This window comes from Caretta caretta, chromosome 28 (assembly GCF_965140235.1).
Source record: "Caretta caretta isolate rCarCar2 chromosome 28, rCarCar1.hap1, whole genome shotgun sequence".
NCBI classification, from domain to species: domain Eukaryota; kingdom Metazoa; phylum Chordata; order Testudines; family Cheloniidae; genus Caretta; species Caretta caretta.
The window spans coordinates 16,238,676-16,265,924 of NC_134233.1; the positions used below are offsets into that span (position 1 = coordinate 16,238,676).

At 50.2% G+C, this 27,249-nt stretch overlaps 2 protein-coding genes across 2 annotated transcripts in view; one reads left to right on the forward strand and one right to left on the reverse strand.

The window, feature by feature from the left end:
* LOC142068369 (uncharacterized) overlaps window positions 1-27,249 on the reverse strand; it is a 295,529-nt gene that overhangs the window by 253,885 nt on the left and 14,395 nt on the right. Inside the window, 2 exon segments of the mRNA XM_075123886.1 lie at window positions 19,369-20,472; window positions 20,810-20,926. Coding sequence (XP_074979987.1) covers window positions 19,369-20,472; window positions 20,810-20,926 — 1,221 coding nt within the window.
* On the forward strand, window positions 1,367-14,260 carry LOC125628676 (butyrophilin subfamily 1 member A1). The gene is made up of 4 exons (XM_048833934.2): window positions 1,367-1,647; window positions 9,094-9,209; window positions 11,338-11,397; window positions 12,323-14,260. Exons 2-4 carry the CDS (start codon window positions 9,185-9,187, stop codon window positions 12,982-12,984), a joined length of 747 nt encoding a protein of 248 aa, XP_048689891.1. The 5' UTR covers window positions 1,367-1,647; window positions 9,094-9,184; the 3' UTR covers window positions 12,985-14,260.

A 27,249-nucleotide genomic window follows, 5' to 3' on the forward strand; every position in this document is an offset into this window, starting at 1 on the left:
AGTTCGCACTCCACGTGCCCGGGTCTCTCTGCTAGATAGTTCTGGAGACAGCATGCTGTCCGTCACCGCTGAAAAGATTTACACACACACTGGACAGAAAGGGTCTTGTTTACTATGGTGTAAACGGGAAGTAAAGCCGCTGAAGTTAGCCTCCTTGTTCCAGACTGTGAGAGCGGAAGCCAACCCAGCGTTTCTCAAATGCGGCCGCATGCGACCACCAGGGGCTCTTCTTGCGGCCGCAGCCTCCTGGGCTGCGTTTGGGGGCTGGGGGTGTTGGCAAAGCAGAGGCTGCCTGCACGGGTTGGCCGCTACCCCCTTCCAGAGCCACAGACCCCGTAGGAGCAGACAACCAGTGGCCTTGCTCAGCAACTGGCTGTGCGGCGGTGGGCTCCATCCCTCAGCCGCAGGGTTTTGGGCGCCATCCCTGGACTCGTCACCTCCATCTCCCCTGCCTCCTTACCCACCTCCTCATCCAGGGCCTGACTTGTCCCCCAGCAGGCCAGGGCTGAGCAAGTCTGCTGTGAAACGTGATATGAACAAATAGGTTCACAGGAGCAGACTTACTAAAGAGCAATCAAAATAAAATAAAATAAAATAAAATAAAAATCAAACCATCTTAGTTTTGTTTCTATTCTGTTTCGGTCCAGTAAAGAATAGAGACCCCTGTACATTATTGTTATTATGGAGTCTGCAAAAAAAAAAAAAAAAAAACAACCCTACATAAATAAATTACAGTGACATGGACATGTATATATGTGCATATTTATTTGTTTTTCCTAAAGTTAATGATGTATTTTAGGAAAAACTCTCAGCCTGGCCACCACCAAGAGCGGCCGCCAAAAATTATGCTGTGAGACCCCCATGACCCATGAAAGGGAGCGAGAGCGAGACCTTGCCCCGCAGAGAGTAGCCCTGTAAGGGCTTGGACTGGCCATAGCTCCTAGCCATGGGGCAGACACAGGCGGCAGAGACAAAGAAGCATTACAGGGGGCTAAAGGAAGAGAGAAATCCCAGCTGGCCTTGGCCTGCCGTCGCCCGAGGGGAGTTGCCCTCCGGTTCCCACAGCCAGAGACTCCGAATCACACGCCACCGCCTCTAAGGAAAGACGAATCCTCCATTCCGGGAGACTCCCGGCCAGTCCTGGAGGGCTGGCAACCCCAGCAGGCGTGGGGGCCGCGGGCAGCGTGGGGGGGGGGGGCTGCGGGGATGCACCCCAGCCAGGACCCCAAAGCTCCTCACCCCATTTGTGGGAATTTTGACCCCCCCACTGCCCCTCCCCCCCTCCTGGGGTGGGTCCCCCCCCAGCGCCTCCCCCTTTCTGACCCCCGCACCCGGTCCCGGAGCCTGCCTTTTGCCCCGCTCCGCCCCGTGTTTTACCCTCCCCCCCCCGCCCGGGACACGCTTTGGCCCCTGCACAAACTCTCCGCCCCCGAGAAGTGCAGGGCGCTGCTGCGGGGGGGTCGGCAGCTGGGTACTGAGCCTGCTCCGTGGCCCGGGAGCAGAGAAGCTGTTTTCTCCACGGTCATCGCCCCTGCGAGCAGCCAGCCCCAGCCCCAGCCCCACAGCTCCCGGCGGGGAGGGGAGCCGCGGACCGCCCTGCAGCCCCCCGGCCCTGGGGCGGGGAGGGGGAGAACCCCAGGAGCAGAGGTGAGGGGGGGAGGGTCAGATTGGGGTGGGGGGGGTTGGCGTGGGCGATGGGGAGGAGCAGATGTGGGGTGGGGGCAGGGGCAGGACTTGGGTCTCCATCAGATCTGGAGGCAGAACTGATGCGGGAGTGGGGGGGGGGGGTGAGGATTGATTTGAGGCTTGGGGCCAGATAAGCGGCTGGGCAGGGGGCCCGGCAGATGTGGGGTGGGAGCCTGTGCAGGGAGACAAAAATCACTGTCCTGGCTACATGTGGCTGAGGGGCTCTGCTAGTTCTCACCCACCCCCTGGGGGTGGCGGGCGGGCGTGGGGGGGTTCAGCTATCAAGAGACACCAAACCCACAAGAGAATCTTTAAAGAATGTTTTTGTGGTTAATGTCCCTGCTTTGGGGGATCGTTTCCCTGATTTTTGGCGGCTGACTCAGGAGTTTTGACCCCTCCAGGTGGCTACATTTTCCCCAAAGACTCTGGGGCTGTGACTCTCCCAGGCCCCCCCAAGCTCGGGAAAGCCAGATTTACCCTGTGCAGGGAACCCGGGGAGAAGTCTCCAGGGTGAAGCTCCTTGCACCCTGGGTCTGGTGTATTTCACAGACCCTGTCCCTCTAGACAGTGGGCGCAATTTCTGCCTAGCCCGAACCACCCAGTGCTTGGGGGGGGGCGGATACACACGTCTCCTGCCCTCAGTGCAGACAGGCTGCGCCACAGAGAAACCTCAGGCCGGCCAGAGAGCTGGGAACTTCCCGGGGAGCACTAGCTCCAGTGGAAGATTGAGAAGCCCCTTCTGTTTACAGGACGACGTTTCTTCGTGTTTGAACGTCTGCACCGAGACTGGGATTGCCCTGAAATCCGCTGTGCCTCATTTGACAAAGGGGTTCTTAAAATATGGCCCTTCCCCCTGAAAAGTTTTTCTTGAAGTTGAGGGCTTTTCTGACAAATTTTTGCACACGCTTGGGGAATCAAGTCCTGGCTCTGATTGGCCCCCAAAGGATCTCGCTGGCATTCGTCCCCACTCGTGCTGACTCTGTGCACGTGGGAGCGGGAGCAAGCCTCTGGCGGCCAGGGGGTGCAGCTGGCACAGAGGGGCTGCTCCGAGCCCTGCTGCTCAACACTGGGGCGCTGCCCAGGCCAGAGAGGGTCGCTGCTGCTGAGGGCATCATAGAATCATAGAATATCAGGGTTGGAAGGGACCTCAGGAAGTATCTAGTTCAACCCCCTGCTCAAAGCAGGGCCAATCCCCAACTAAATCATCCCAGCCAGGGCTTTGTCACGCCTGACGTTAAAAATATCTAAGGAAGGAGATTCCACCACCTCCCTAGGGAACCCATTCCAGTGTTTCACCACCCTGCTAGTGAAAAAGTTTTTCCTAATATCCAACCTAAACCTCCCCCACTGCAACTTGAGACCATTATTCCTTGTTCTGTCATCAGCTACCATTGAGAACAGTCTAGATCCATCCTCTTTGGAACCCCCTTTCAGGTAGCTGAAAGCGGCTATCAAATCCCCCCTCATTCTTCTCTTCTGCAGGCTAAACAATCCCAGTTCCCTCAGCCTCTCCTCGTAACTCATGTGTTCCAGTCCCCTCATCATTTTTGTTGCCCTCCGCTGGACTCTTTCCAATTTTTCCACATCCTTCTTGTCTTGTGGGGCCCAAAACTGGACACAGTACTCCAGATGAGGCCTCACCAGTGTCGAATAGAGGGGAACGATCACATCCCTTGATCTGCTCGCTATGCCCCTACTTATACATCCCAAAATGCCATTGGCCTTTTTGGCAACAAGGCACACTGTTGACTCATATCCAGCTTCTCGTCCACTGTAACCCCTAGGTCCTTTTCCGCAGAACTGCTGCCTAGCCATTCGGTCCCTAGTCTGTAGCAGTGCATTGGGTTCTTCCGTCCTAAGTGCAGGACTCTGCACTTATCCTTGTTGAACCTCATCAGATTTCTTTTGGCCCAATCCTCTAATTTGTCTAGGGCCCTCTGTATCCTATCCCTACCCTACCTCTCCTCCCAGTTTAGTGTCATCTGCAAAAGTAGTCAAAAGGCTGAGTTTGCAGGCAACACAGGGATCAGGTGCGGAGAGGGTGTGTGGGAAACACCAGGAGTCTCTGAAACTGTTCTGTGAAGAGCATCAAAGTTCTGTCTGTCTGGTTTGCAGTCTGTCTCGGGCTCACAGAGCTCACACGGTGCTTCCCATAGAGAAGGCTGCCCGGGAGTGTACAAAGTAGGGAATTGCTGTCAAGTTGAACGAGTTGTAAGTCTGGATTTTAAATACAGTGTAATTTCACCTGGCACAGCAGTAACTGCATCATTCAGCTCAGTAAAGCCTGTGTTGTAGGGGAGAGGTGATAAAACGTAAATGATCTGGCAGTGTGGCGTGCAAGACAAAAAATGAAATCTTTCCAGATACCTGAGGTGGGAAACTTATCTGAGGAGCTGAATCCTTTTCAAAACCAGCTCCCGCTGGTGAAATATGGGAACTGGTTACAGAGCAGAAGCTGTTAAAAGGATCAGTGAGGTTTAAGTCACGAGAGCTGCAGGCCGGAAGATGTGGGAGCGTTGCCTTCAGACTGGAGAAGGGGGAGTTACAACGCTGTTATTTACACAGTACATGAAAAGGCCGCTTTTACAGATCCAGACTAACCCGGCGACCCCTCCGATGCTTTCTAGCCCTTGTGGCTTTCACTATGGTTGTGTCATTTCTTGCATTGTTGGATCATTTGATTCTGCTTTTCCCCCCTCTGGCATCTCTGTCAGTGTAACGCGGAGTCCTGCGGCTCTGGATCTCCCTTCCCAGAGGCCACTGATAACACAACATCCTAACCACGTCCGACATGGAAACATCCCTTGTCAGAGATATTGGGGGTAAAGGACAAAGGTGGGACAGGATCCTCTCCCAAGTAACCACAGGGTAGAGTTGAGTGTCAGAAATCTCAGGGTTTGCAAAGAAGTTCTCCCTCCTACACAGGAAGAAACCCCAGGCTGCCTTCATGTTCCCGACCAGCTCTTTTCCTATAAAAGGAGAGGCAGAAAATGGTCTGAATTTCAGTTCCTGGAGGAATAAGAGTGACTCCAGCTGGAAAAGCTGGACAAGGAGATATTTTTGTTCCGTATCTTCACAAACTCAGTGAGTTGATCAGTGAGATAGAAGGGAAGTATCTGGGGGGAGCCGGGGCCGTTATAGTGGGGACATAGAAGAGATGAGAGAGAACATGGGGGGAAATCAAATCGGTATCTTAGATGTCTGTAAACGAATGCAGGAAGTATGGGGAATAAGCAGAACTAGAAATGCTAGTAAATAAACACAACTATGACATAGTTGGCATCACAGAGACCTGGTGGGATAATACACGTGACTGGAATATTGGTATAGAAGGGTACAGCTTGCTCAGAAAGGACAGGCAGGGAAAAAAGGGAGGAGGTTTTGCCTTATATATCGAAGACGTATACACTTGGACTGAGGTTGAGATGGAACTAGGAGATAGACTTGTGAAAGTTTCTGGCTAAAGATAAAAGGGGTAAAAAACAAGGGTGATGTCATGGTAGGGGTCTACTGCAGACAACCTAACCAGGAAGAGGAGGTGGACGAGGCTCTTTTTAAATAACTAACAAAATCATCCAAAGCACAGGACTTGGGGGTGATGGGGGACTTCAACTACCCAGATGTCTGCTGGGAAAATAACACAGGAGGGCACAGATTATCCAATAAATTCTTGGAATGTATTGGCAAAAAAAAATTATTTCAGAACGTGGAGAAAGCTACTAGGGGAGAGGCTGTTCTAGATTTGATTTTGACAAATAGGGAGGAACTGGTTGAGAATTTGAAAGTGGAAGGCAGCTTGGGTGGAAGTGATCATGAAATGGTCGAGTTCATGATTCTAAAGAATGGTAGGAGGGGGAAAAAGAACAACAAAGACAAGGAGGAGTCCTTGTGGCACCTCAGAGTGAAAATACAGGAGCAGGTATAAACACATGAAAGGATGGGGGGTTGCTTTACCAAGTGTGAGGTCAGTCTCACAAGTTAAATCAATTAACAGCAGGATACCAAGGGAGGAAAAATAACTTTTGAAGTGGTAAGAGAGTGGCCCATTGCAGATAGTTGACAAGAAGGTGTGAGGAACAGTAGGGGGAAATTAAGTTTAGGTTTTGTAATGACCCAACCATTGAGTTTACTAACACTAATTTACTCTGAAAAAGAGTCCTACAAAATGTGCAAACTAGGTCAATTACAAAAGATGAACATGAACAACTAACACAAGTATGCAGGGACAAAATTAGAAAGGCCAAGGCACAAAGCGAGGTCAAACTAGCTGGAGACACAAAGGGTAACAAGAAAACATTCTGCAAATATATTAGAAGCAAGAGGAAGACCAAGGACAGGGTAGGCCCGTTACTCAGTGCTGTGGGAGGGAAACAATAACAGAAAATGTGGAAATGGCAGAAGTGCTAATTGACTTTTTTGTTTCAGTTTTTACCAAAAAGATTAGTAGCAATTGGATGTCTAACATAGTGAATGCCAGTGCAAATGAGGTAGGATTAGAGGCTAAAATAGGGAAAGAACAAATTAAAAATTACTTAGACAAGTTTGATGTCTTCAAGTCACCAGGGCCCAATGAAATTCGTCCAACAATACTCAATGAGCTGACTAAGGAGGTATCTAAGCCAAAGTCTTGGAAAAGTCAAAGACGGGAGAGATTCCAGAGGACTGGAAAAGGGCAAATCTAGTGCCAAGCTATAAGGGAAATAAGGACAACCCAGGACAGTCAGCTTAATGTCTTTATCTGACTCCACCTCAAGGCCTAATATTCCCCAATTGGCGAAGTACAAGTATCCATGAGGGGGAAAACACATCTTCTCTCTTCCTGGGCTTCTTAACGCAGGCCTCTCAGTGATGGTTGCTCACGTTCTCTACCACGTGTGGCAGGGAGGGTGTCCCCGTCCAATGCGGGGTGAGTTCACCCTGTCCCTCAAGTGGTCCTTTCCCTTGAGGTGGTGAGGCCTAAGGACTAAAATCAACAGGGTAACCCTGGTATGCAGGGGAGTGAGGCCTAGCAGCCAGAGTCAACGGGATTGACCCTGATTCATGGGGCAGCCCGGCCAGAGTCAACGAAGTTGCCCTCAGTCGCAGGGCAGTAAGGCATACTGGCAAGAGTCAATGGGTCCCCACTTGTGGGAAGGGTGGCCTGGCCCAGTGCCCTAACAGTGACGACGTGTCCCGCCACTGAGTCAGCGAGGCTCCCACCAAAACACTTCCTACAGGACTATAGCTAGTCCCCCATCAGGGCCACTTCCTACCTTATCTTTTGGAGCTGTAGTTGAGGTGTTGTCAGGGTCTCCGGGCTTTTCGATGCATGTGTTTCCTGGTGACTCTGATCCCTCTTGGACATCCACAGGCACTTGGGCATCAGTCTGGGTCTCCGACTTTCACGGTCAGGAGTTTCAGCTGCTCTTGGGCTGGAGCCAGCAGTGAGCATCCTTCCTCCTTGCTGGCCAGCCCAGACTGAGTTGGGCTGCTGCTACATCTGGAGTATGCCCAGTCCACAGTGAGGGGTTAACCCTTCCCCGACGAGTGCAGGGTGAGTTCACCCGGTCATACCAACCTAACAGCTTTCTTTGACAGGGTAACAAGCCTTGTGTATAGGGGGAAAGCAGTAGATGTGGTCTATCTTGACTCTAGTAAGGCTTTTGATCCTGTCTCGTGTGACCTTCTCATAAACAAACTAGTGAAACACAACCTGGCTGGCACTACTATAAGGTGGGTGCATAACTGGTTGGAAAACCATTCCTAGAGAGTAGTTATCAGTGGTTCACAGTCAGGCTGGAAAGGCATAACGAGTGGGGTCCCTCAGGGATCAGTTCTGAGTCCGGTCCTGTTCAAGATCTTCATCAATTATTTAGATAATCGCATAGAGAGTACACTTATAAAGTTTGCGGATGATACCAAGCTGGGAGGGGTTGCAAGTGCTTTGGAGGAGAGGATTAAAATACAAAATGATCTGGACAAACTGTAGAAATGGTCTGAAGTCAATAGGATGAAATTCAATAAGGAGAAATGCAGAGTACTCCATTTAGGAAGGAACAATCAGTTGCACACATACAAAATGAGCAATGACTGCCTAGGAAGGAGTACTGCGGAAAGGAATCTGGAGGTCAGAGTGGATCACAAGCTAAATATGAGTCAACAGTGTTGCAATATTGCAAAAAAAGCAAATACCATTCTGGGATGTATTAGCAGGAGTGTTGCAAGCAAGACATGAGAAGTAATTCTTCCGCTCTACTCTGCGTGGATTAGGCCTCAACTGGAGTATTGTGTCCAGTTCTGGGCACCACATTTCAGGAAAGATGTGGACAAATTGGAGAAAGTCCAGAGAAGAGCAACAAAAATTATTAAAGGTCTAGAAAACATGACCTATGAGGGAAGAATGAAAAAACTGGGTTTGTTTAGTCTGGAGAAGAGAAGACTGACAGGGGACATAACAGATTTCAAGCGCATAAAAGGTTGTTACAAGGAGGAGGGAGGTAAATTATTCTCCTTAACCTCTGAGGACAGGACAAGAAGCAATGGGCTTAACATTGCAGCAAGGGCGGTTTAGGTTGGACATTAGGAAAAACTTCCTAACTGTCAGGGTGGTTAAGGACTGGAATAAATCGCCTAGGGAGGTTGTGGAATCTCCATCATTGGGGATTTTTAAGAGCGGGTTAGACAAACACCTGTTGGGGATGGTCTAGATAATACTTAGTCCTACCATGAGTGCAGGGGACTGGCCTAGATGACCTCTCGAGGTCCCTTCCAGTCCTATGATTCTATATTTGCAATATCTCTTCCCTGGAATACGAAATGTGTGTCAGGTAGGGCTGAACTTCTCTCTCTCTCCTCTAGGATGTTAGATGCACCCTGAGCAGATACATGGCTCTCCCTCACACCCCCTCACATTTCACAATGCTGGGGAAGAGCTTGGAGAGGATGTTAGCACCACATCTCTCTGGGGCTCTACAGCCAAATATGTGGGGAAGGTCACATTTTTGATACAAATCCTGAAGTTATCACCTTTTATGGACGACTCTGGAATTATCCATTCAGTGGGAAAGATCGACCTAAAGTATTTCCTAGAGATATTACATCCCTGCGGTCTTTAGTGAGCAGATTTTTACAACACTTAACATGGGAACCTCCTGTCCCTGAGAGCCTGGAGGTCAAGGAGTGAATTAGCTATGGAGACTCAATTCCCCTTTTATCCCCAGAGCTGGTCTCTCCAGGCCAGAGTTGAAGAGTATGATTGGGATCTCTGGGGCGCAAGGTTGCACTGCCCTGGCCTGTGTTACACCTGCTTTGAACCTGGGAGAAGGAGAGGAATTCCAACTCCAGGCCCATTACAGCAGCAACTTGCTAGCAAGAACTTATAATGAGTCACTAAATGAAATATAACTATGTGAAATTGTTTCTGTACAGTTGTGAGAAGGGGAAGTTCCAGCAGCCAGTGGAGATTTCTCCTGAACTGGAAGTGAGACGCCGTGATTTCTCCCCGAAAACTGATGCTGTAATGGAGACTCTGAGGAAATTTGAAGGTATCTAGGAGGGAAAATTCTGATAAACCTGTGAGACTGTGGGAGGAGAATGGCTCTGGCCACTTGGTTCATAATTAGATGATGCATCTATTTAATTGTTGGGTGAGAATGCCACATACTTAGGGACCAAAACACTCAGCTTTATGAATTCAAACCTTTATATGTCCCAAAAGCATGCCTTGCAATTACAATTACTATTAAAATAAGGAATGACAAAGAAGTACTGGCCAGTTACAATCTCCTGGGGCATAGGCGGATTTCTCCTATGATGCTCTGACTACCCCTTACAATGTCCAACATGTTATACACATGAAAATTATATATGTATTAGTTCTTTTCCAATCACCTTTGAGTGTTCTGAATATTAAATATATATTATGTAACTCATACAATACACATGCATGAACTTTTTAAGGCCAAGGCTTTTGCTTTCCAACATATTTTCATGTTGTTGTTCTCTTTTCTGATTGGTTGATTATCACTGATTATGCATAGGCCAATTTGACCCTTTTCTGTACAGGGGGGTTGTTTTGACTTTGCTAACTGCTCCTGGGCAATACATTTTGGGGGTCTGTTGTCTTTCAGCACATTGTGTGGTCAAAACATCTCTTTGGGCCACATGGGAATGTATGAACACATCACTTAATAACAAGGTAATTTAAAGCAACAGTTCCTTATGTCAAGCAAACTCTTAAGTAAGCCAAAGCGAAGCAAGTCAGCATAATCACACAGTCTCGGTCTGTCCAAACTGGAGCAGAAGAAATGACCCTTGTACCACTTCCCAATACTTAATGTAATAAATAGTGGAAAGCAGAGAACGAGGTAGCTGGGGCCCAGGCACCAAGATGTCTCGCATCAATTCATGACTTACCAAAGATCACAACATTCAGGCCCAAATTTCGCAAAATGGCCTAGTTTTGGCCACTGGAGTTTCTTTCCCAACTTGAGAACTCCAGGACCCATGCTCCAGAGCTGTGTAGCGTCCACAGCTGCACGTGAAGTCAGTGGGAGCTGCAGGTGCCCATCCCCTCTGAGAACCAGACCGCAGGGTCCTCAAGGTTGGCACCCAAAATTAAAGGCCACGCGTTCCATCTGGATCCAGTCCATCGCTATGATCCAGTTCCTGCGTTGCAGGCGGGGTGGAAGGGGGGGGTGGACGATGGATAGAGAGAGGTGGGCAGCGTCAAGCTGGGCCTCTGGTACGCCGCAGGCTGGCCCAGGCGGACGGGGGTCACTGTAATAGGGATGTAACTCTGGCTGGCTTCTGCACGTCCTTAGCCCGTGCTGATCTCTGCGCCAGGCCTTGCAGCCACTGAAGAGCAGAGGCACGAATGGGCTCCCCTCTCTCCTGTAGCTGGTACAAGCCCAGTGAGCCAACCTGCCCCCTGCCTCAGTTTCCCCATGGATAAAATGATTCTATTATTCTTCATATTTCTGCCTATGGTGGATGAGGGCCCCGTCATGCCGCTCTCTGTAGAGACGCTGAGTAAACAGAGCCAACAGCTCACAATCAGAGCCAGGATTTCACAAGCTCTGAACAGCCCGTTAGTGTCAAAGGGCCCTAAGTGGGTAAAGTTCCTGTTATGATAAAAAATCTTTGCACGATCTGGGTCTAGCTTATGACAAAAGGCAGCAAGTGAAAGAAACAAACCAGCTGGAGTCTGAAAGGGCGGGGGCGGAGGAGGGAAAAGTAACTCTCTCTCTCTCGCAGATTGTATATCCTGCGATGGTCGTGAGGCTTCATGGTTGCATGGGAGATGCCTGAATGGTCCCTCAATGGCTATTAGCCAGGATGGGCAGGGTTGGTGTCCCTGGCCTCTATTTGCCGGAAGCTGAGAGTGGGTGACAGGGGATGGATCACTTGGTGATTCCCTGTTCTGTTCATTCCCTCTGGGGCACCTGGCATTGGCCACTGTCAGAAGACAGGACACCGGGCTTTGGCCTGACCCAGTATGGCCATCCTTATGAGACAGAAGAGAAGGCTTCAGATTAATTTATATTAATCTGAGTGTGTCTCTGTGTCTGTTTCTCTGTCATGATTAACGCACAGTTCTATGAGTTCAGAGTGGGGATGCTGTTATAAACAGGACAGCCTGAACCCCCCCCCTCTTCTCCTTTCCCCCTCCAGACATTCTGCCGCCTAAACTGGAGACAAAAAGAGGGGAACCCCTAGGAGCACACAGACAAGGTGAGTTTGCCGGTGGAGATTGTCTTCCAGCCATGAGAAAACTCCAGCGAAAACGTCTTCACGAGAGGGTAGCGGAAGTTACCAACCAAGCCGATGCCGACCGTCACACACAGCCCGGAATAGAAACACAGTGAGGCGATTCCCCACGCTGAAGTCACACGCGCGGGCCATCCCGACGCCGGCCTGGGTGCTCAGCCGTGCCCGTGCTGATGAACAGAAACGCTCTTCCCGGCCCAGCACTCGAGCGCCCCCTCCTTTACGCCAGCGGACTGGCTCTCCCCCATGGCTCTTCTCCAACATCCGGCCTTTCCTCCAGGCAGGGCTCCGCCTCAGGGCCCCGGACAGAGGCAGCTGCCCGGATCCAGGACTGTCCCAGACAGAGCAGGGCTGCTGGGGACTGTGAGAAATGGTCCCAACCTCCTTCCGCCCCCGCCCCCCCCCCCCACACCCCTGGGCTGCGCTCTGCCCAGGGGTGCCAGAACAGGGGGGGCGTCCAAGGGGCCATGACCCTCCCGCCTTTGAAAGTGGATGGGCCTGGCTTTCCAGCCCCCTGCCGGCCCCTCCTCAGGCTGGAAGCGGGAGCCTGGCCCAGGGAAGAGCCGCCCCGGCAGCTGTGGGGGGCCATGGGCTCTCCACCTGCCTGGAGTGGGGGGGCCGAGAGCAGCCCCCCCCCACCCACCCAGGGCAGGTGGAGACCCACGGCTCCCCACAGCTGCCCAGGTGGCTCTTATCATGGTGGATCCAACTTCTGGCTTGGCCGGGGTGGGGCATGGCCTTAGGAGGAAGACGAGGAGTGGGGGCGGGGCCACTTAGGGGGCGGGGCCACTTAGGGGGGCGGGGCCTCTTCCTCTCCCCCACACTTTTAGGAAGAACCCGTTGCCTCTGGCTCTGCCCCTAACGCTCTGGTTCTCTCTCCCCCCCCCAGTGAATGTGACCCTGGATCCAGACACGGCTCATCCCGAACTCGTCCTCTCCACGGACGGGAGAAGCGTGAGATGGGGGCGCACACGGCAGGCCCTGCCCGACAGCCCGGAGAGATTTGACTCTGAGCTCTGTGTGCTGGGCCGCGAGGGCTTCACCTCGGGGCGACATTGCTGGGAGGTGGAGGTGAGGGTGCAGGAGGGGGGACACTGGGCGGTGGGGGTGGCCAGAGAGTCTGTGAGGAGGAAGGGATGGCTCAACCTCGACCCCGAGGAGGGGATCTGGGCGGTGGAGCGGGGCTGGTGGGGTCAGTTCCGGGCTCTCACCTCCCCGGCCACCCGCCTGCCCCTGGGCTGGGTCCCCAGCAGGATCCGGGTTTGTCTGGACTGCGAACGGGGCCAGCTGACGTTTTTCGATGCCCTTAGCGAGGCCCCGATCTTCACTTTCCCGCCGGGCTCCGTGCTGGGGGAGAGAATCCGCCCCTGGCTCTGGGTGTGGAGAGCCTGGCTCCGGCTGTGCCCCGTGGGGGACCCAAAAGCCAGCCTGCCCAGCCTCCGGTGTCCTAGCCTCTATGCCTGCGGAGGCCTGCTCTCTCCCTGTGGTCTCTGCGACCCTGCAGGCTCCCTGGAGTCGCTGGACTTTGAAACCAGGGAAAGCAGGGAGTGATGCAGGAAGAGCAGCCTCCCGCATTGCCCCACGGTTTTCTGTCGCCTCTTTTCTCACTATTCTCCGTGGTCCAGGATGACTCTGACCCTGGGCTTCTCTCGCTAGCTATCATCCCAGTCTCTGGGACCCTGGAGGGCTCCCATCTACCCAGCCCTCCCCCCCCCCCCCGGCACTTCATCCCTATGACCCCTGAAAGCTCCTGCCCCCTCCCTCCCTGCAGCACCAGGGATTGGAGGAGCGGGGAGAACCCCCGGAGCTGCCCTGAGAGACAGACACTTAGGTGCTGGAACGAGGGGGGTTGGGGGTGCGGCAGCATCCCCTGGCTTGAAATGGTTTCCATCATATACAGGGTTGACTGTTCTGTTCAATGGCTTTTTCCGCCCCTCCCTCCCGCATACAAAGTGTTCCCGCACCCCTGGGAAGATGTGGGGGCTGGCCAGGGACCCAGGATTAATTAATTAGTATTTGAAGGGTTGGCGGGGGGGCGGAGGGGGAAGCTGGAAGCTCTGCAGCAGCTGGGAGTGTCTTGTGCAAATCTGTGTCATTAGATCTCACGGAGAGAGTCTCCCAGCCAGAACCTCTCCTGCAGGGGCCAAAGTCACCTTCCCCTGTCACTCCGGGACAGCTGGCCACACTGTGAAATTGTCACACACACACACAGACGTGGGATGGGCAGGGGTGCAGAGAGACCAAAAACCATCATATAATCTTTTAGAAAAAAAATCATCATTTTGGGTCAGTCTCGTTTGTTTTTTTTTAAACTCCTGAGGTTGGCAGGGACAGGGCGGGTTTAACCAGAGGGACTAGGAGAAGCGAGACGAAAATGTGAATTAAAATAAAACAAGAAAGGGAGAGCCTGGGAGAGATGGTGGCAAATTAGAAATGAAAAGCGTGAAAGGAAAATATGTCTGGCAGGGGAACCAGCCTGGGAGCACAAAGACGGGAGGAGATAAAATCGGGAAAGAATGGAGAAGCCAATGATCTGTGTCAGGGAGGAGAGAGGCCAGTGGGAGAGACCCAGAAAAATAAACAGGGATGGGAAGTGAGGGCTAGGAAAACACCGAGAAGAAAAGAGAACATGAGAGAGGGAGAGATTTATGAAATGTTCCTGAAAGTGAGACTGTGACGCAGTAATTCCCTCTGTTAGTTCCTGCACGTCTGTATTACTGTGGTGCCATTAAGAGGACTGTTCTCAGTGGCTGGGGATCTCCTTTCCCCTACGCTTTTTACTCTCCAGCTTTCCAGTTACTTACTGTCAATAAAACATTACAAACAATTCTCCTCGTCTCTTCCCATTTCATGTCCCAGCTGCGCTTGCTGGGGGCAGAGGCCTGGGCTTGGCTGCCTGACTTGGTTGGGTTCTTTGCAACCTCAGAGTGGAAGCAGCGTAGACATAATTGTTCTTTTAACCAGGATTTTTATTCCCTCCCCCTCCGCCCCCCCAGAGTTCAAGCCGATGGGATGAGTTCTCCTCTTCCTGGCTGTGGGGGGAGACTCAACAAGTCTTTTGTCCACAGAGGCTCGTCTGGTGTCTATGGGCTGCCTTTTGATGGAGAGGAGATGACACCTCTGGTGATACACCAGTATGTCACACTTAATGATGCCTCCCTCCTGATGGGTTTACAGTTGCAAAACAAATATTTGTACAGGTTTCAGAGTAGCAGCCGTGTTAGTCTGTATCAGCAAAAAGAACGAGGCGGACTAGTGGCACCTTAGAGACTAACCAATTTATTTGAGCATAGGCTTTCGTGAGCTACAGCTCACTTCAGGATAGGTTGTAGAGCCCCTCCTCCTACTGTTGCAATGGTCCTCGGTGAAGCATGCGTCATGTCTGCTGGGCTACGGTAGCTCCCGAAGGCAGGGTTGGGACCAGCCGGGGTTGCATTCCAGGGTGACGCCGCTTGCAAAGCACCAAGTGGTGGAGATTTCAGGCAGCCGTCATTACAAGGGCAAGGCAGAGTACCGTCTCTTGGTGCCGCTCAGGCTGCAGCCTTCTGCTCGCTCCCACAACTTCTGGTCTTGACAGCAGGTGAGGCATGTCTCTCACAGCAGGGACTGCCCAGGTGGTGATGAACTAAAATACACATTATTTTTGCAGTTCCCAGCATGCAGTGACTAGGAGTCAGGCCTCAAAAGTCCTGAGGATGCCTTAAAAATCATGAATCATTTAAGAAATGCTGCATTTGGGGGGAGGGGGGGTAATACTATTTCTTTCCTACTTTTTGAGCCTTTCAGATCATGTTTCCTTCATGACCTAGAAGGCTAAAATCTGATATTTAACACACACAAAAAAGACATGCAAGATTCTAGTATCGTCTAGAATTTCAGATCCTAGGCTGAGATTTCCAGCCTGACAATTATGAAAAAAAATTTTTATCTTTGTTTCTAACCTGAGTACATTTAATCTGGAATCACGGCAAGATAATAAATGTAGAGCCGCACTTTATTCTCCCCTGTTTATGAACTCATCTTCGGTGTCTTGGCCGCTGAGCCTTGCCACTGGCCAAATGAAAGGAATGCAGGGACTAGGCTGTTGTGTAGACTGAACTAGCCTGGTCCACGCTACCCTGGGTTCAGGTCTGGCTCCTATTGGGAGGTTCTATGGGGTATAACGGGGTGGACCTAACAAAGCTCTCCAAGTCCACTGATCACACTCATCCCCAGGGTATCACTGGTCCAGCACTGGATGTGAAATCTCTGCCCCACACCCCTAGCCTACAGAGTTCACAACTGCTCTGAGTTCTGTATTTCACCAATCAAGGGAGTTACGAAGAGACAACGGAGTTTATAATTCCCATGAAGCCTGAAATGTTTGCTGTATGGCAGATCCAGCTCCTTTAGCCTGGTGAGCACCAGGGTTATCGTCTGAGCGAGCACTGCACATTTACAAGCTCCACCGGCCCAGCCAGCCCCTTTGAGGGAGCCCTAATCCCCATCAGCCCATCCAGGAATTTCGTAGTAGTAGTGAAAAGAAAAGGAGGACTTGTGGCACCTTAGACACTAACCAATTTATTTGAGCATAAGCTTTCGTGAGCTACAGCTCACTTCATCGGATGCGTACTGCGGAAGTGAAGAAACAGATAGATAGAGCCAGAAGAGTTCCCAGAAATCACCCACCACAGTAGTAGTGATCCCTACCAGCCCAGCCCGGCTTTTCATGGGAGCCGGGATACCCCAGCAAGTCATTTCTTTGTGAGCTGGGATTCCCACAGGCAAAGCCAGGCCTTTCGCAGGAGCTGTGATCCCCACCAGACCAGCCAGGTACTTTGTGGGAGCTCTGATTCCCAAGAGCCAAGGAGGTCATCTAGTGTAACCCCCTGCTCAAAGCAGGACCAATCCCCAATTTTTGCCCCAGATCCCTAAATGGCCCCCCCCTCCAGGATTGAACCCACAACCCTGGGTTTAGCAGGCCAATGCTCAAACCACTGAGCTATCCCTCCCCCCTGTTATCCCACCACTGAAGCCAGGCTTTGTGCGAGCTGGGGATCCGCAACAGCCCTGCCACAGATGTCACAAGAGCTGTGATCCTCACCGCCCCAGCCAGGCATTTCACGGAAGCTACCATCCCCAGCGTCTTCTGCAGCATGGGGTGTGAGTCACTTGCCACGAATATCTGGGCATACCTCTCATCAGCATTTCCCTGCTGCTGCACGGGCATCAGCCACTGGTGCCCCTGGGTCCCTCCTGTTCTCTGGCTGGGGCACAGAATGGCTCAGGCTCCCGGGGTATCCCTGTGGTTGATGGGTTACTGTGCGGTGCTGGGTGATGTCGGTGGCCTGTGCAACACATGAGGTCAGACCCAGATGATCTGCTGCTCCCTTGTGGCCGGAAACCCCAACGACTGTAAGGGAAGAGGAGGGAGAAGCAAGAGGCTGACGGCTTGAGAGGTGATGGGGAGGGAAGGGAGACCAGCAGGGTGGTTTGGGGGAGCAGGGGAGGGGAGGGGAAGGAATCAGCTGGGAAGGGGAGAGGAGAGAAGGGATAATGGTGGGTCCCCAAAAAGTCAAACTTCAGGTGGGTTGGCGGGTTGCCCTCGGGAAAAGTTTGGGGCTGATTGCTTTGCCCACAAGGCTGACCGTGATACGGTAGGTGCCCTGCCTGCCTTCTCCTCTGGGTGCTGGGGGTGGAGTGAGGCCGGTGCCTCCCTCATTCTCAGCAGAAATGACTTTGGCACCTAAGCCGGCTAGTTCCCAGTCTGTGGATCAGAAGCAGAGATCCACTGCTTTCTGGCAGAGGGTTGGGCTTAGTATTTCCCAGTCGCATGACAGGTTTTGTGGATCCCATTCCAAGGTGCCAATTTCTCCCCAATCGCGGTATAGGAGCCTCAGGGCCGATCTCTCTGGGGGCACAGTTCTCTGTTCGCAACCAGACACAGACCTGAATCTCTGTCAGCTACATGAGGCAGAGTTTCTGGTAAAAAAAAAAGCTATTTTTCTCCAGCTATCTCGTGTTCAGCACGGGTTTCATTTTATGCTCCTTTGCAGCACCTACAAAGGGTTAGTTCAAAAAAAACACTGCTTCTATTTCCTCCATATTTGCATAGTTAGGGACAACATTTGACCAATCAAAATATTAGCTAGGAGATATCTTCAGGCGTAACCTCCAGTGGGGCCTGGCTTGTAACTTCAATGGGAACCAAATGCATCAGCATAGTACAAAACTCCAAGCCACATCTGGTGGTACTTTCTTCTCAGGGCACCTGAGATAATATAGGCCTAATGAACTGAACAATGTCGTGACCACATGCAGTTCCTTCAGTAAGTTGTAGAATTTGGAGTGCGTTGTTCAGCATTTCATAGCGGAGAATTAAAAACACAAATGTTTCCTTGGTAGCATGCAGTATTCTTGGTGTATTCTTCTGTGTTGAGTGAACTGCATTAGAATTCCCTCCATGTCATCATGGAGGGGTGGTGGAAAAGCAAGAATAAAATAAATGACTATTTTTACCAGATAGCCATTTGTCTCAAAGTCCCCAATAAATCTGAGCTGCATTCCCTCAAACTAAACTAAACTAGTGTCCCATTATGTAACCAAATGATCTTTAGGAAAGGGAGAAAAATCCACAACACTGAGAGGAATAAGACACTTTCAGTTTTATATAAAATAAAATTCCAGAGCAGATTATATCTGATGACTCACAATCAGGACACGATATGTTCAAATGTGCTTTGTTCAGAACTCTTTCCATATTGTCGAGTCATGTTATTTAGTAAAATTTTAGCATTATCATAGTGTGTGTGTGTGTGTGGGGGGGGAACAGCCAAATTTCTAATCTGCAAACAATCCATACTCAGCAGGAAAAAGCCTAGAAGCTGCTTTGCAAAAGGATGGAGACCGGCATTTAAACTCATTATGATCAATCTATGTTTTGGATACATTCAGATTCCTCTTCCGGGGGTCTGGGACACTTTCCTCTCCAGTTCTGATGAGTCTGATTTAGGATCAAGGAAATTAAAGAGTGACTCCCAGGCAAAGTGAGCTGAGAACACTTCATCACGTGACCCTTTGGGAGGCGGAGAGTGTGAAGGTGGAAAAGATAAATTCTACATTGCTCGGACAGAGAGTAACTCTGATGGGATGAAGGGGAATCAGGGAATCCCCCCCCGACTCACCCCATCTCCTTCAGCATCACAGAAGCTGAATTAACACTTTCCCCCCACCCAGGCTCCTTGTTATAGTTACATATATTTTAAATGAGGATAAGGGTACCAAACATAACTGCTATTCATCCCAATTCAGAGCAATGTGAGAACAACTGGGAACGAGACGATTGGTCCCCAAAGAGGGGACTCGGTGACTTTAACAATTGCTTTGCAGTGGGAGGAGTATAAATGTGATGCTTAAAGTTTGTTGAGATTTGTAAAATGTCAGAGGTTAGGTCAGGTCATGAGGAAATGTTTCCTATAACCTGGGCATCTAGACATGGGTCAAGTCTTTCCTGCAAGAATAGTTGAGCTAGCTAACGCCTCGAAAATCACAGTGGAAATTAATATTTTACCTCAATGTGGCTAGCTGAGATAACCCCAGTTTCCCCCATCTGTGTCTGAAGGACATTCCTGACAGGCAGGACATACAATCCCATCATTGGTAGAAAGGACCTTGGGTTTCACCCAAAAGAAGGCCTAGCTGCAAAAAGCAGAAGTTGGCAACTCCTCTGGGGGACCTACAGGACCACGGTGAAGCAAATGGTGCAAACAGCCTTGAAGGTGACTATATGGGAATTAGCAAAAGTATTAAAGAAACAAACAAACAAAAAAATCTTTTGAGAGCCATAGACAAGGTCTTAATTATGCTTATTGCCCTGGCAGATTCTCTGGTGATAAGTAAGGGCTGAGCTCTGAGGGAAGCTTTTCCCGCACTCACTGCATTCATAGGGTCTCTCACCTGTGTGGGTCCTCTGATGCGTAATCAGGGCTGAGTTACGTGCGAAGTTTTTCCCGCACTCACGGCAGTCATAGGGTCTCTCTCCGCTGTGGATTCTCTGATGTTGAATCAGGGCTGAGCTGTCAGTGAAGGTTTTCCCGCACTCACGGCATTCATAGGGTCTCTCCCCTCTGTGGATTCTCCGATGTGCAATAAGCGCTGAGCTCTGCGTGAAGCTTTTCCCGCACTCTCCGCATTCGTAGGGTCTCTCCCCTGTGTGGATCCTCTGATGCGTAACAAGGACTGATCGCTTAGTGAAGCTTTTCCCGCACTCGCTGCATTTATAGGGTCTTTCTCCTGTGTGGACTCTCTGATGTATAAGAAGGTCTGAGCTTTCAGCGAAGCTTTTCCCGCATTCACTGCATTCGTACGGTCTCTCCCCCGCGTGAATTCTTTGATGTCTTATCAGGGCTGAGCTCCGAGGGAAGTTTTTCCCGCATTCACGGCATTCATAGGGTCTCTCTCCCCTGTGGATTCTCTCATGTATAGTAAGGTTTGAGCTCTGAGTGAAGCTTTTCCCGCACTCACGGCATTCGTAGGGTCTCTCCCCCGTGTGGATTCTCTGATGCGTAATAAGGGCTGAGCTGTTAGTGAAGTTTTTCCCGCACTCACAGCATCCGTAAGGTCTCTCCCCTGTGTGGATTCTCTGATGTATCATAAGAGCTGAACTCTGAGCAAAGCGTTTCCCACACTCACAGCATTCATAGGGTCTTTCTCCCGTGTGAATTCTCTCACGATTAATAAGGTCTGAGAATCGACTGAAGTTTTCCCCACACTCCGTGCCTGTGTTTTTTCTCTCTCCTTTGAGGATCTTCTGCCGGGCTGTGGTTTCCTTGATGTGTTTATGTGTTCCCCGGCAATTAATGGATTTACCCACTTTTTCCCTTGGCTGGTTTCCCTGCTGCCTCTCTGGCCTCTGCTGATGCTCATAAGCTTTTCCCTGCTCAGAACTCCTGGGCACTTTCCCTTTGGATCTTCGTGATAATACCCTGTGCAGTTCCCTTTGTTCAGCATCTTCCTCTTTAGGATTCTGCTCCACACTCCCACTCACCGTCCCCTCACCTGCTGGGAGAGAGAGGGAAACCTCAGAAACAGGAATGGAAAAGAGAGAGCAAACCAAAGTCTGTGCTGGAGAGACAGGAAACATCAGGACCTGAATTTCCCCAAACTCTCCCCCATAGGCAGTCAGGAGACGATCAATTCTGCCTCCACATCCCACCCAAAAACTCATGGGAGAAAGGAGGTCAGGGAGGGAGCTACTGCCAGGTGTCAGCCACGAGTGGTATTGGCCGTGAGCATATGACACCTGCTGAAGCCGGAGAGCTCTCAAGGACTTTGTAGGGAATCCCAGCTGTTTCCTTCAGGCACTGGCCACTTTTGAGTTTGTTTAATGATTGCTCACCAGGGTAGGTGCATCTCAGGATCGCTCTTTCCTCCGAGCCCTGGAGGTCCGGGACCCACGGCTCTTCCCCTCGTTCCAGCTGGGAGCTCACATCAGGTCTGGACACTGGAAACCCTGCTGAGGAAGATCAGGTGAATTCATTTGTCACCAAAAACAAAACAAAAAAAGTTTCATTATTTTAATCCCAGCCCATTTTAAAGCAGTAAAATCCAGGGCAGCCCCCGCAGGTGCTCAGAGGCACCAACGTCCCTTGCTCCCAGGGGGTGCTTGACCCCCCACTCCATCCCTTCCCCAAGCCCTTCCCACCCCCTCCCCTGCCTCTCCCTCTCCCTGCTCCACCCCCTCCCACCCAGCGCCTCCTGCACGCCGCTGAATAGAGTCGGCACCTATGGTCACACACTTTTTATGGGGGATTCAACTGTCCCCACCTCTGTCAGGAACACGCAAGAGGCAGACACTCAACATCAAAGGGGCTCCTAGAACACAGAGATGGTAACTCCATGTCCCGGAAAGTGAAGGCTCCGGCCAGAATGGAAGGTCCCCTGCAAATGCTTCTTGCTGACCTTAGAGGCCCAGAGAGAAGGCGAGAGATAGGGAAGCCGGGACTGGAGGAATAGGAGGGAGCAGGGATGACACTGAATGCAGGCTGTCAGGAGCAGTAGATGTCAGGAGAGCACATTTTGAGGCATTAGGGAATCTAGCAAGTCAGGTGTAATGGGGGTGGGGGGTTATGAACATCCCCCAGTGCAGGGAAGCCTGAGGAATTTAGGACCAACAGACTCTAATGCCTCTCGGAAAGGAGAATGTGAAAAATAAGAATCAGCCCATGTGACTTCAGGAGGGATGGACTCAAAGATCCAAGGAGCCTGCTGGGAGGAGAGTTTGTGGCTGCTGCAGATGGGAAGGGACTCTCTGTGTCTCAAGACGTCTCACTACCAACTTATGTCATCGCCCGGGACACACACACACACTTGTGGCTGGGAGGAACATAAGGACTCAGAGATGGTGGCTGGGGTCACAGTGGGTGGGGGAGAGGTGTTTGCATGTGGTGGGGACGGGGGCAGGCGCTCAGTCACGGAGAGAGAAGAGGAGTGAAAATAATAATTTTGGGGGAAAATCTGTACAACCAAGTGAAAGTGGAATGTAATCCGGATGGAGTGCTGGCTCCAAATTAATGGGGCCTGAGCAGGGATAGTATAAACTCACTGGGATTACCCCACCACTCCTGATCCCCCAACGCTCCCCTCCCCTATGTCTCATCCCCTCCCACTTCCATGTAGTCCCATTTCTCCAGACCCCCTTTAATGAGATGGTGCAGCTCTGTAATATTGATGAACACGGGGATATTGGGGTGTTTACTGTCGGAATAACGTGGTTTAGTTTAATGGGGTTGTGACAAAGTGGGGATTTTTTGTAATATTTTTATGAATCCTGCTTGTGCCTCATTTCCCCCTATGTGCTGCATTGCTCCCTAGTGGTTAGAAAAGGGCTGTTTGCTCTCAGGGCAGGTGAAGAGACATAGACATGGGTGTTGCCAAGCTGTCTGTTCCTTAGGTTCCATAAAATCAATGGAGCTTTTAAGAATACACTGGCAGATCCAATTGCCCGGACACGGACACAGAACAAACCAAGAGCAAGGAGGATATGGATTTCCCCCTCTTAGCAGGAAGGCTGTTACCTAACACACTCCTGGATTCAGACCTGACACACTAGTGTAAAAATCTTTGTACAAAGTATGCCTTGGGAAGTATCATTTTGAAAACTCATAATCTGCTGGTTTTTATTGGCCTGATAAAAGGTATGTGGCAACTTTATATGTGAAGTTGTCAGATTTCCCTGTAGGAAAGTTATTACCACACGGTCCAAAAGCCACAGCCCTGCCCAAACTGAGGTTGGCAAACTGGTCTTTCCTAAACAAAGGAATGTGTGCCCTGCTTCGTTTGGATTTAAGCAGTAAACAGAGTCATCAAGCAGGAAGGGACACAAAGGAAGCTCAGATAGGTGAGGAAAAAGCAAGGGGAGCATCCTTCCACAGAGGCTTTTTGTCTTCTGGTAGCCAGCTGGAAACATTTTTCAAGTGGCGGGACTGAAACAAGAACCTGAGTTCTTCCTGCACTTAGGACGGAAGAATCCCATGCACCGCTACAGGCTGGGGACCGACTGACTCGGCAGCAGTTCTGCAGAAAAGGACCTAGGGGTGACAATGGACGAGAAGCTGGATATGAGTCAGCAGTGTGCCCTTGTTGCCAAGAAGGCCAATGGCATATTGGGCTGTATTAGTAGGACCGTTGCCAGCAGATCGAGAGAAGTGATTATTCCCCTCTATTCGGCACTGATGAGGCCACACCTGGAGTATTGTGTCCAGTTTTCGCCCCCCCCCCCACTACAGAAGGGATGTGGACAAATTGGAGAGAGTCCAGCGGAGGGCAACGAAACTGATTAGAGGGCTGGGGCACATGACTTACGAGGAGAGGCTGAGGGAACTGGGGATTGTTTAGCCTGCAGAAGAGAAGAATGAGGGGGGATTTGATAGCTGCTTTCAACTACCTGAAAGGGGGTTCCAGAGAGGATGGCTCTAGACTGTTCTCAGTGATAGCAGATGACAGAACGAGGAGTAATGGTCTCAAGTTGCAGGGGGGGAGGTTTAGGTTGGATATTAGGAAACATTATTTCACTAGGAGGGTGGTGAAGCACTGGAATGCGTTACCCAGGGAGGTGGTGGAATCCCCTTCCTTAGAGGTTTTTAAGGTCAGGCTTGACAAAGCCCTGGCTGGGATGATTTAGTTGGGGATTGGTCCTGCTTTGAGCAGGGGGTTGGACTAGATGACCTCCTGAGGTCCCTTCCAACCCTGATATTCTATGATTCTATGAACCTTTCTTGGTAACCTATTCCAGTACTTAATGACTCTTATAGTTGGAAAGTTTTTCCCACTAGCCAACCCAACCCTCCCTTACTGCAGATCAAGCCAATTACTGCTTGTCCTAACCCAGTGGACGTGGAGAACAATTGATCACTCTCCCCCTTTATAACAGTTTTTAACATAGTTGAGAACCATTATCAGGTCTTTTTTCAAGATTAAACATGCCCAGTTCTTTCAACCTTTCCTCATAGGTCACATATGCGGTAGCTTTGTAGGTGTTTGCTTCTGAATGGATATGAGCAGGGCAAGACAGTATTCTTGTCAGCAAGTTAAGGAAGTATGGGCTGGATGAATGCACTACAAGGTGGGTAGAAAGCTGGCTAGATTGTCGGGCTCAACGGGTAGTGATCAATGGCTCCATGTCTAGTTGGCAGCCGGTATCAAGTGGAGTGCCCCAAGGGTCGGTCCTGGGGCCGGTTTTGTTCAATATCTTCATAAATGATCTGGAGGATGGTGTGGATTGCACTCTCAGCAAATTTGCGGATGATACTAAACTGGGAGGAGTGGTAGATACGCTGGAGGGGAGGGATAGGATACAGAAGGACCTAGACAAATTGGAGGATTGGGCCAAAAGAAATCTGATGAGGTTCAATAAGGATAAGTGCAGGGTCCTGCACTTAGGACGGAAGAACCCAATGCACAGCTACAGACTAGGGACCGAATGGCTAGGCAGCAGTTCTGCGGAAAAGGACCTAGGGGTGACAGTGGACGAGAAGCTGGATATGAGTCAGCAGTGTGCCCTTGTTGCCAAGAAGGCCAATGGCATTTTGGGATGTATAAGTAGGGGCATAGCGAGCAGATCGAGGGACGTGATCGTTCCCCTCTATTCGACATTGGTGAGGCCTCATCTGGAGTACTGTGTCCAGTTTTGGGCCCCACACTTCAAGAAGGATGTGGATAAATTGGAGAGAGTCCAGCGAAGGGCAACAAAAATGATTAGGGGTCTGGAACACATGAGTTATGAGGAGAGGCTGAGGGAGCTGGGATTGTTTAGCCTGCAGAAGAGAAGAATGAGGGGGGATTTGATAGCTGTTTTCAACTACCTGAAAGGGGGTTCCAAAGAGGATGGCTCTAGACTGTTCTCAATGGTATCAGATGACAGTACGAGGAGTAATGGTCTCAAGCTGCAGTGGGGGAGGTTTAGATTGGATATTAGGAAAAACTTTTTCACTATGAGGGTGGTGAAACACTGGAATGCGTTACCTAGGGAGGTGGTAGAATCTCCTTCCTTAGAGGTTTTTAAGGTCAGGCTTGACAAAGCCCTGGCTGGGATGATTTAACTGGGAATTGGTCCTGCTTTGAGCAGGGGGTTGGACTAGATGACCTTCTGGGGTCCCTTCCAACCCTGATATTCTATGATTCTATGATTCTAAGACTGCGTTGGTCAAGGTCGGAGAAACCAATATTGCAGTAACTGAGGCAGGAGATGATGAGTGCCCTGAAGAAGATTTTCAGCTCTGTGGATGGGTAGGACAGGCCATAGTTTAGGAACATTCAGCAGAAAGAAAATCCAAGATGTGGACCAGGAGTAGGCAACCTCTGGTACACGTGCTAAAGGCAGCAGGCGAGCTGCTTGCCAGTGTCACTCACACTGCCCGGGTCCTGGCCATCGGTCCGGGGGGGCTCTGCATTTTAGTTTAATTTTAAATGAAGCTTCTTAAACATTTTAAAAACCGTATTTACTGTACATACCACAATAGTTTAGTTATAGATTATAGACTTATAGAAAGAGACCTTCCAAAAACGTTAACATGTATGACTGGCGTGCGAAACCTTAAACTAGAGTGAATAAATGAAGACTCGCCACACCACTTCATGAGAACATGGAGAGGGGTCTGTGTCAGAGTTACGGGCCCGAGCGACAGGCAGGAGAGTGATGCTTTCCACAACGAAAGAGAAAAAAGAGATGGTGGGATGGCTGGGGGGATTTATTAAGGGCTCTGGTTTAGCCATTTTAGCTGTTGAGTTTGAGCTGGCGGACAGACATTCCAAAGGAGAGGTTAGAGAGACCGGCGGGGATTTTAGTTTGGCCAGAAGGCGCCGGGTCGGGAGTAGAGAGGTAGATCGGAGAGTCACCAGTTGTATTTGTGTTGGTGGATGAGATTATCCAGAGATCAGGCGTAGAGGAAGAACAGAAGGGGACCAAGGACAGTGTAGTACAGAAAGACCCTAAGACCCTCTATCAGAGGCCTGGGGCCTGAACTAAAGTAGCTCATATAAAGCAAAGTTAGTAAAACTCAGGCTGTGAACAGACATCGGGCTCTGCCTGCTTGCATGGTCACAGAACCTGGCAAGAACAGGAGGCAGGGCCGTCCTTCGCAGCATACGCAGCATACGCAGCTGCCGGCTGCGGGCAGCCGAAAATTTGGGGCACCCCTGGGTCTTAGTGTCCACCTATTTGCCTCTTCCTATCCCTGTTCTGACCCTCCCTGCAGGCACCCACCACAGCTGGCTGCTGCAGCCTGGTGAGTCTTCCTCCGGAGGGGATCCAGTAACTTAAAAGTGAAAAGAACAGGAGGATTTGTGGCACCTTAGAGACTAACCAATTTATTTGAGCATAAGCTTTCGTGAGCTAAAACCCACTTCATCGGATGCATACTGTGGAAAATACAGAAGATGTTTTTATACACACAAACCATGGAAAAATGGGTGTTTATCACTACAAACGGTTTTCTCTCTCCCCACCCCACTCTCCTGCTGGTAATAGCTTATTTAAAGTGATCACTCTCCTCAGACCTTCTTGTTAAACCCTGGATTTGTGCTGGAAATGGCCCACCTTGATTATCATACACATTGTAAGGAGAGTGATCACTTTAGATAAGCTATTACCAGCAGGAGAGTGGGGTGGGGAGAGAGAAAACCCTTTGTAATGATAAACACCCATTTTTTCATGGTTTGTGTGTATAAAAAGATCTTCTGTATTCTCCACAGTATGCATCCAATGAGGTGGGCTGTAGCTCACGAAAGCTTATGCTTAAATAAATTGGTTAGTCTCTAAGGTGCCACAAGTCCTCCTTTTCTTTTTGCGAATACAGACTAACACGGCTGTTACTCTGAAACCTGTTAAAAGTGAAAAAGCCTCCAGCCTGCCAGACCTATTAGCACAACATTGAAACTGTTAAAGAGTCATTCAAGTGGTAAAGAAGTCATTTAACAGGCATTTGCCAACCCCCAGGTATATACTGTCAGTTTCTGAATTTACTGACCAAAACAATTGTACATGACTGTAATATTTACTCAGAACATGTCAGTCTACAGGACCTTAGTTTAAAATTTGCTTTAAAAATATTTCATTAGTGTGTTGGTGAAGATTATAAAATCACATCTCTAAAAAATCCTTGCATAGATATTTAGATGCACAAGCTGAGTATTCATCTTTAGCCTTAAATGCTTGAATCTTCAGCCATATAGTTTTTTAAATAAATCCTTCAAAAGACCCCCTCCATCTAAAATACGCGTGCGAGCCCGGGTTACCATCAGGAATAGGGGCACCAGTTTAATAATAATGCATTGCGCCCC

Excerpts from the sequence above, each read along its gene's own strand:
- LOC125628676 (XM_048833934.2), top strand. The coding sequence starts at position 9,185 with ATGGAGACTCTGAGGAAATTTGAAG. Across the intron at positions 9,210-11,337 it reads GACTCTGAGGAAATTTGAAG|ACATTCTGCCGCCTAAACTG; the intron begins GTATCTAGGAGG and ends TTCCCCCTCCAG. Across the intron at positions 11,398-12,322 it reads CCTAGGAGCACACAGACAAG|TGAATGTGACCCTGGATCCA; the intron begins GTGAGTTTGCCG and ends TCCCCCCCCCAG.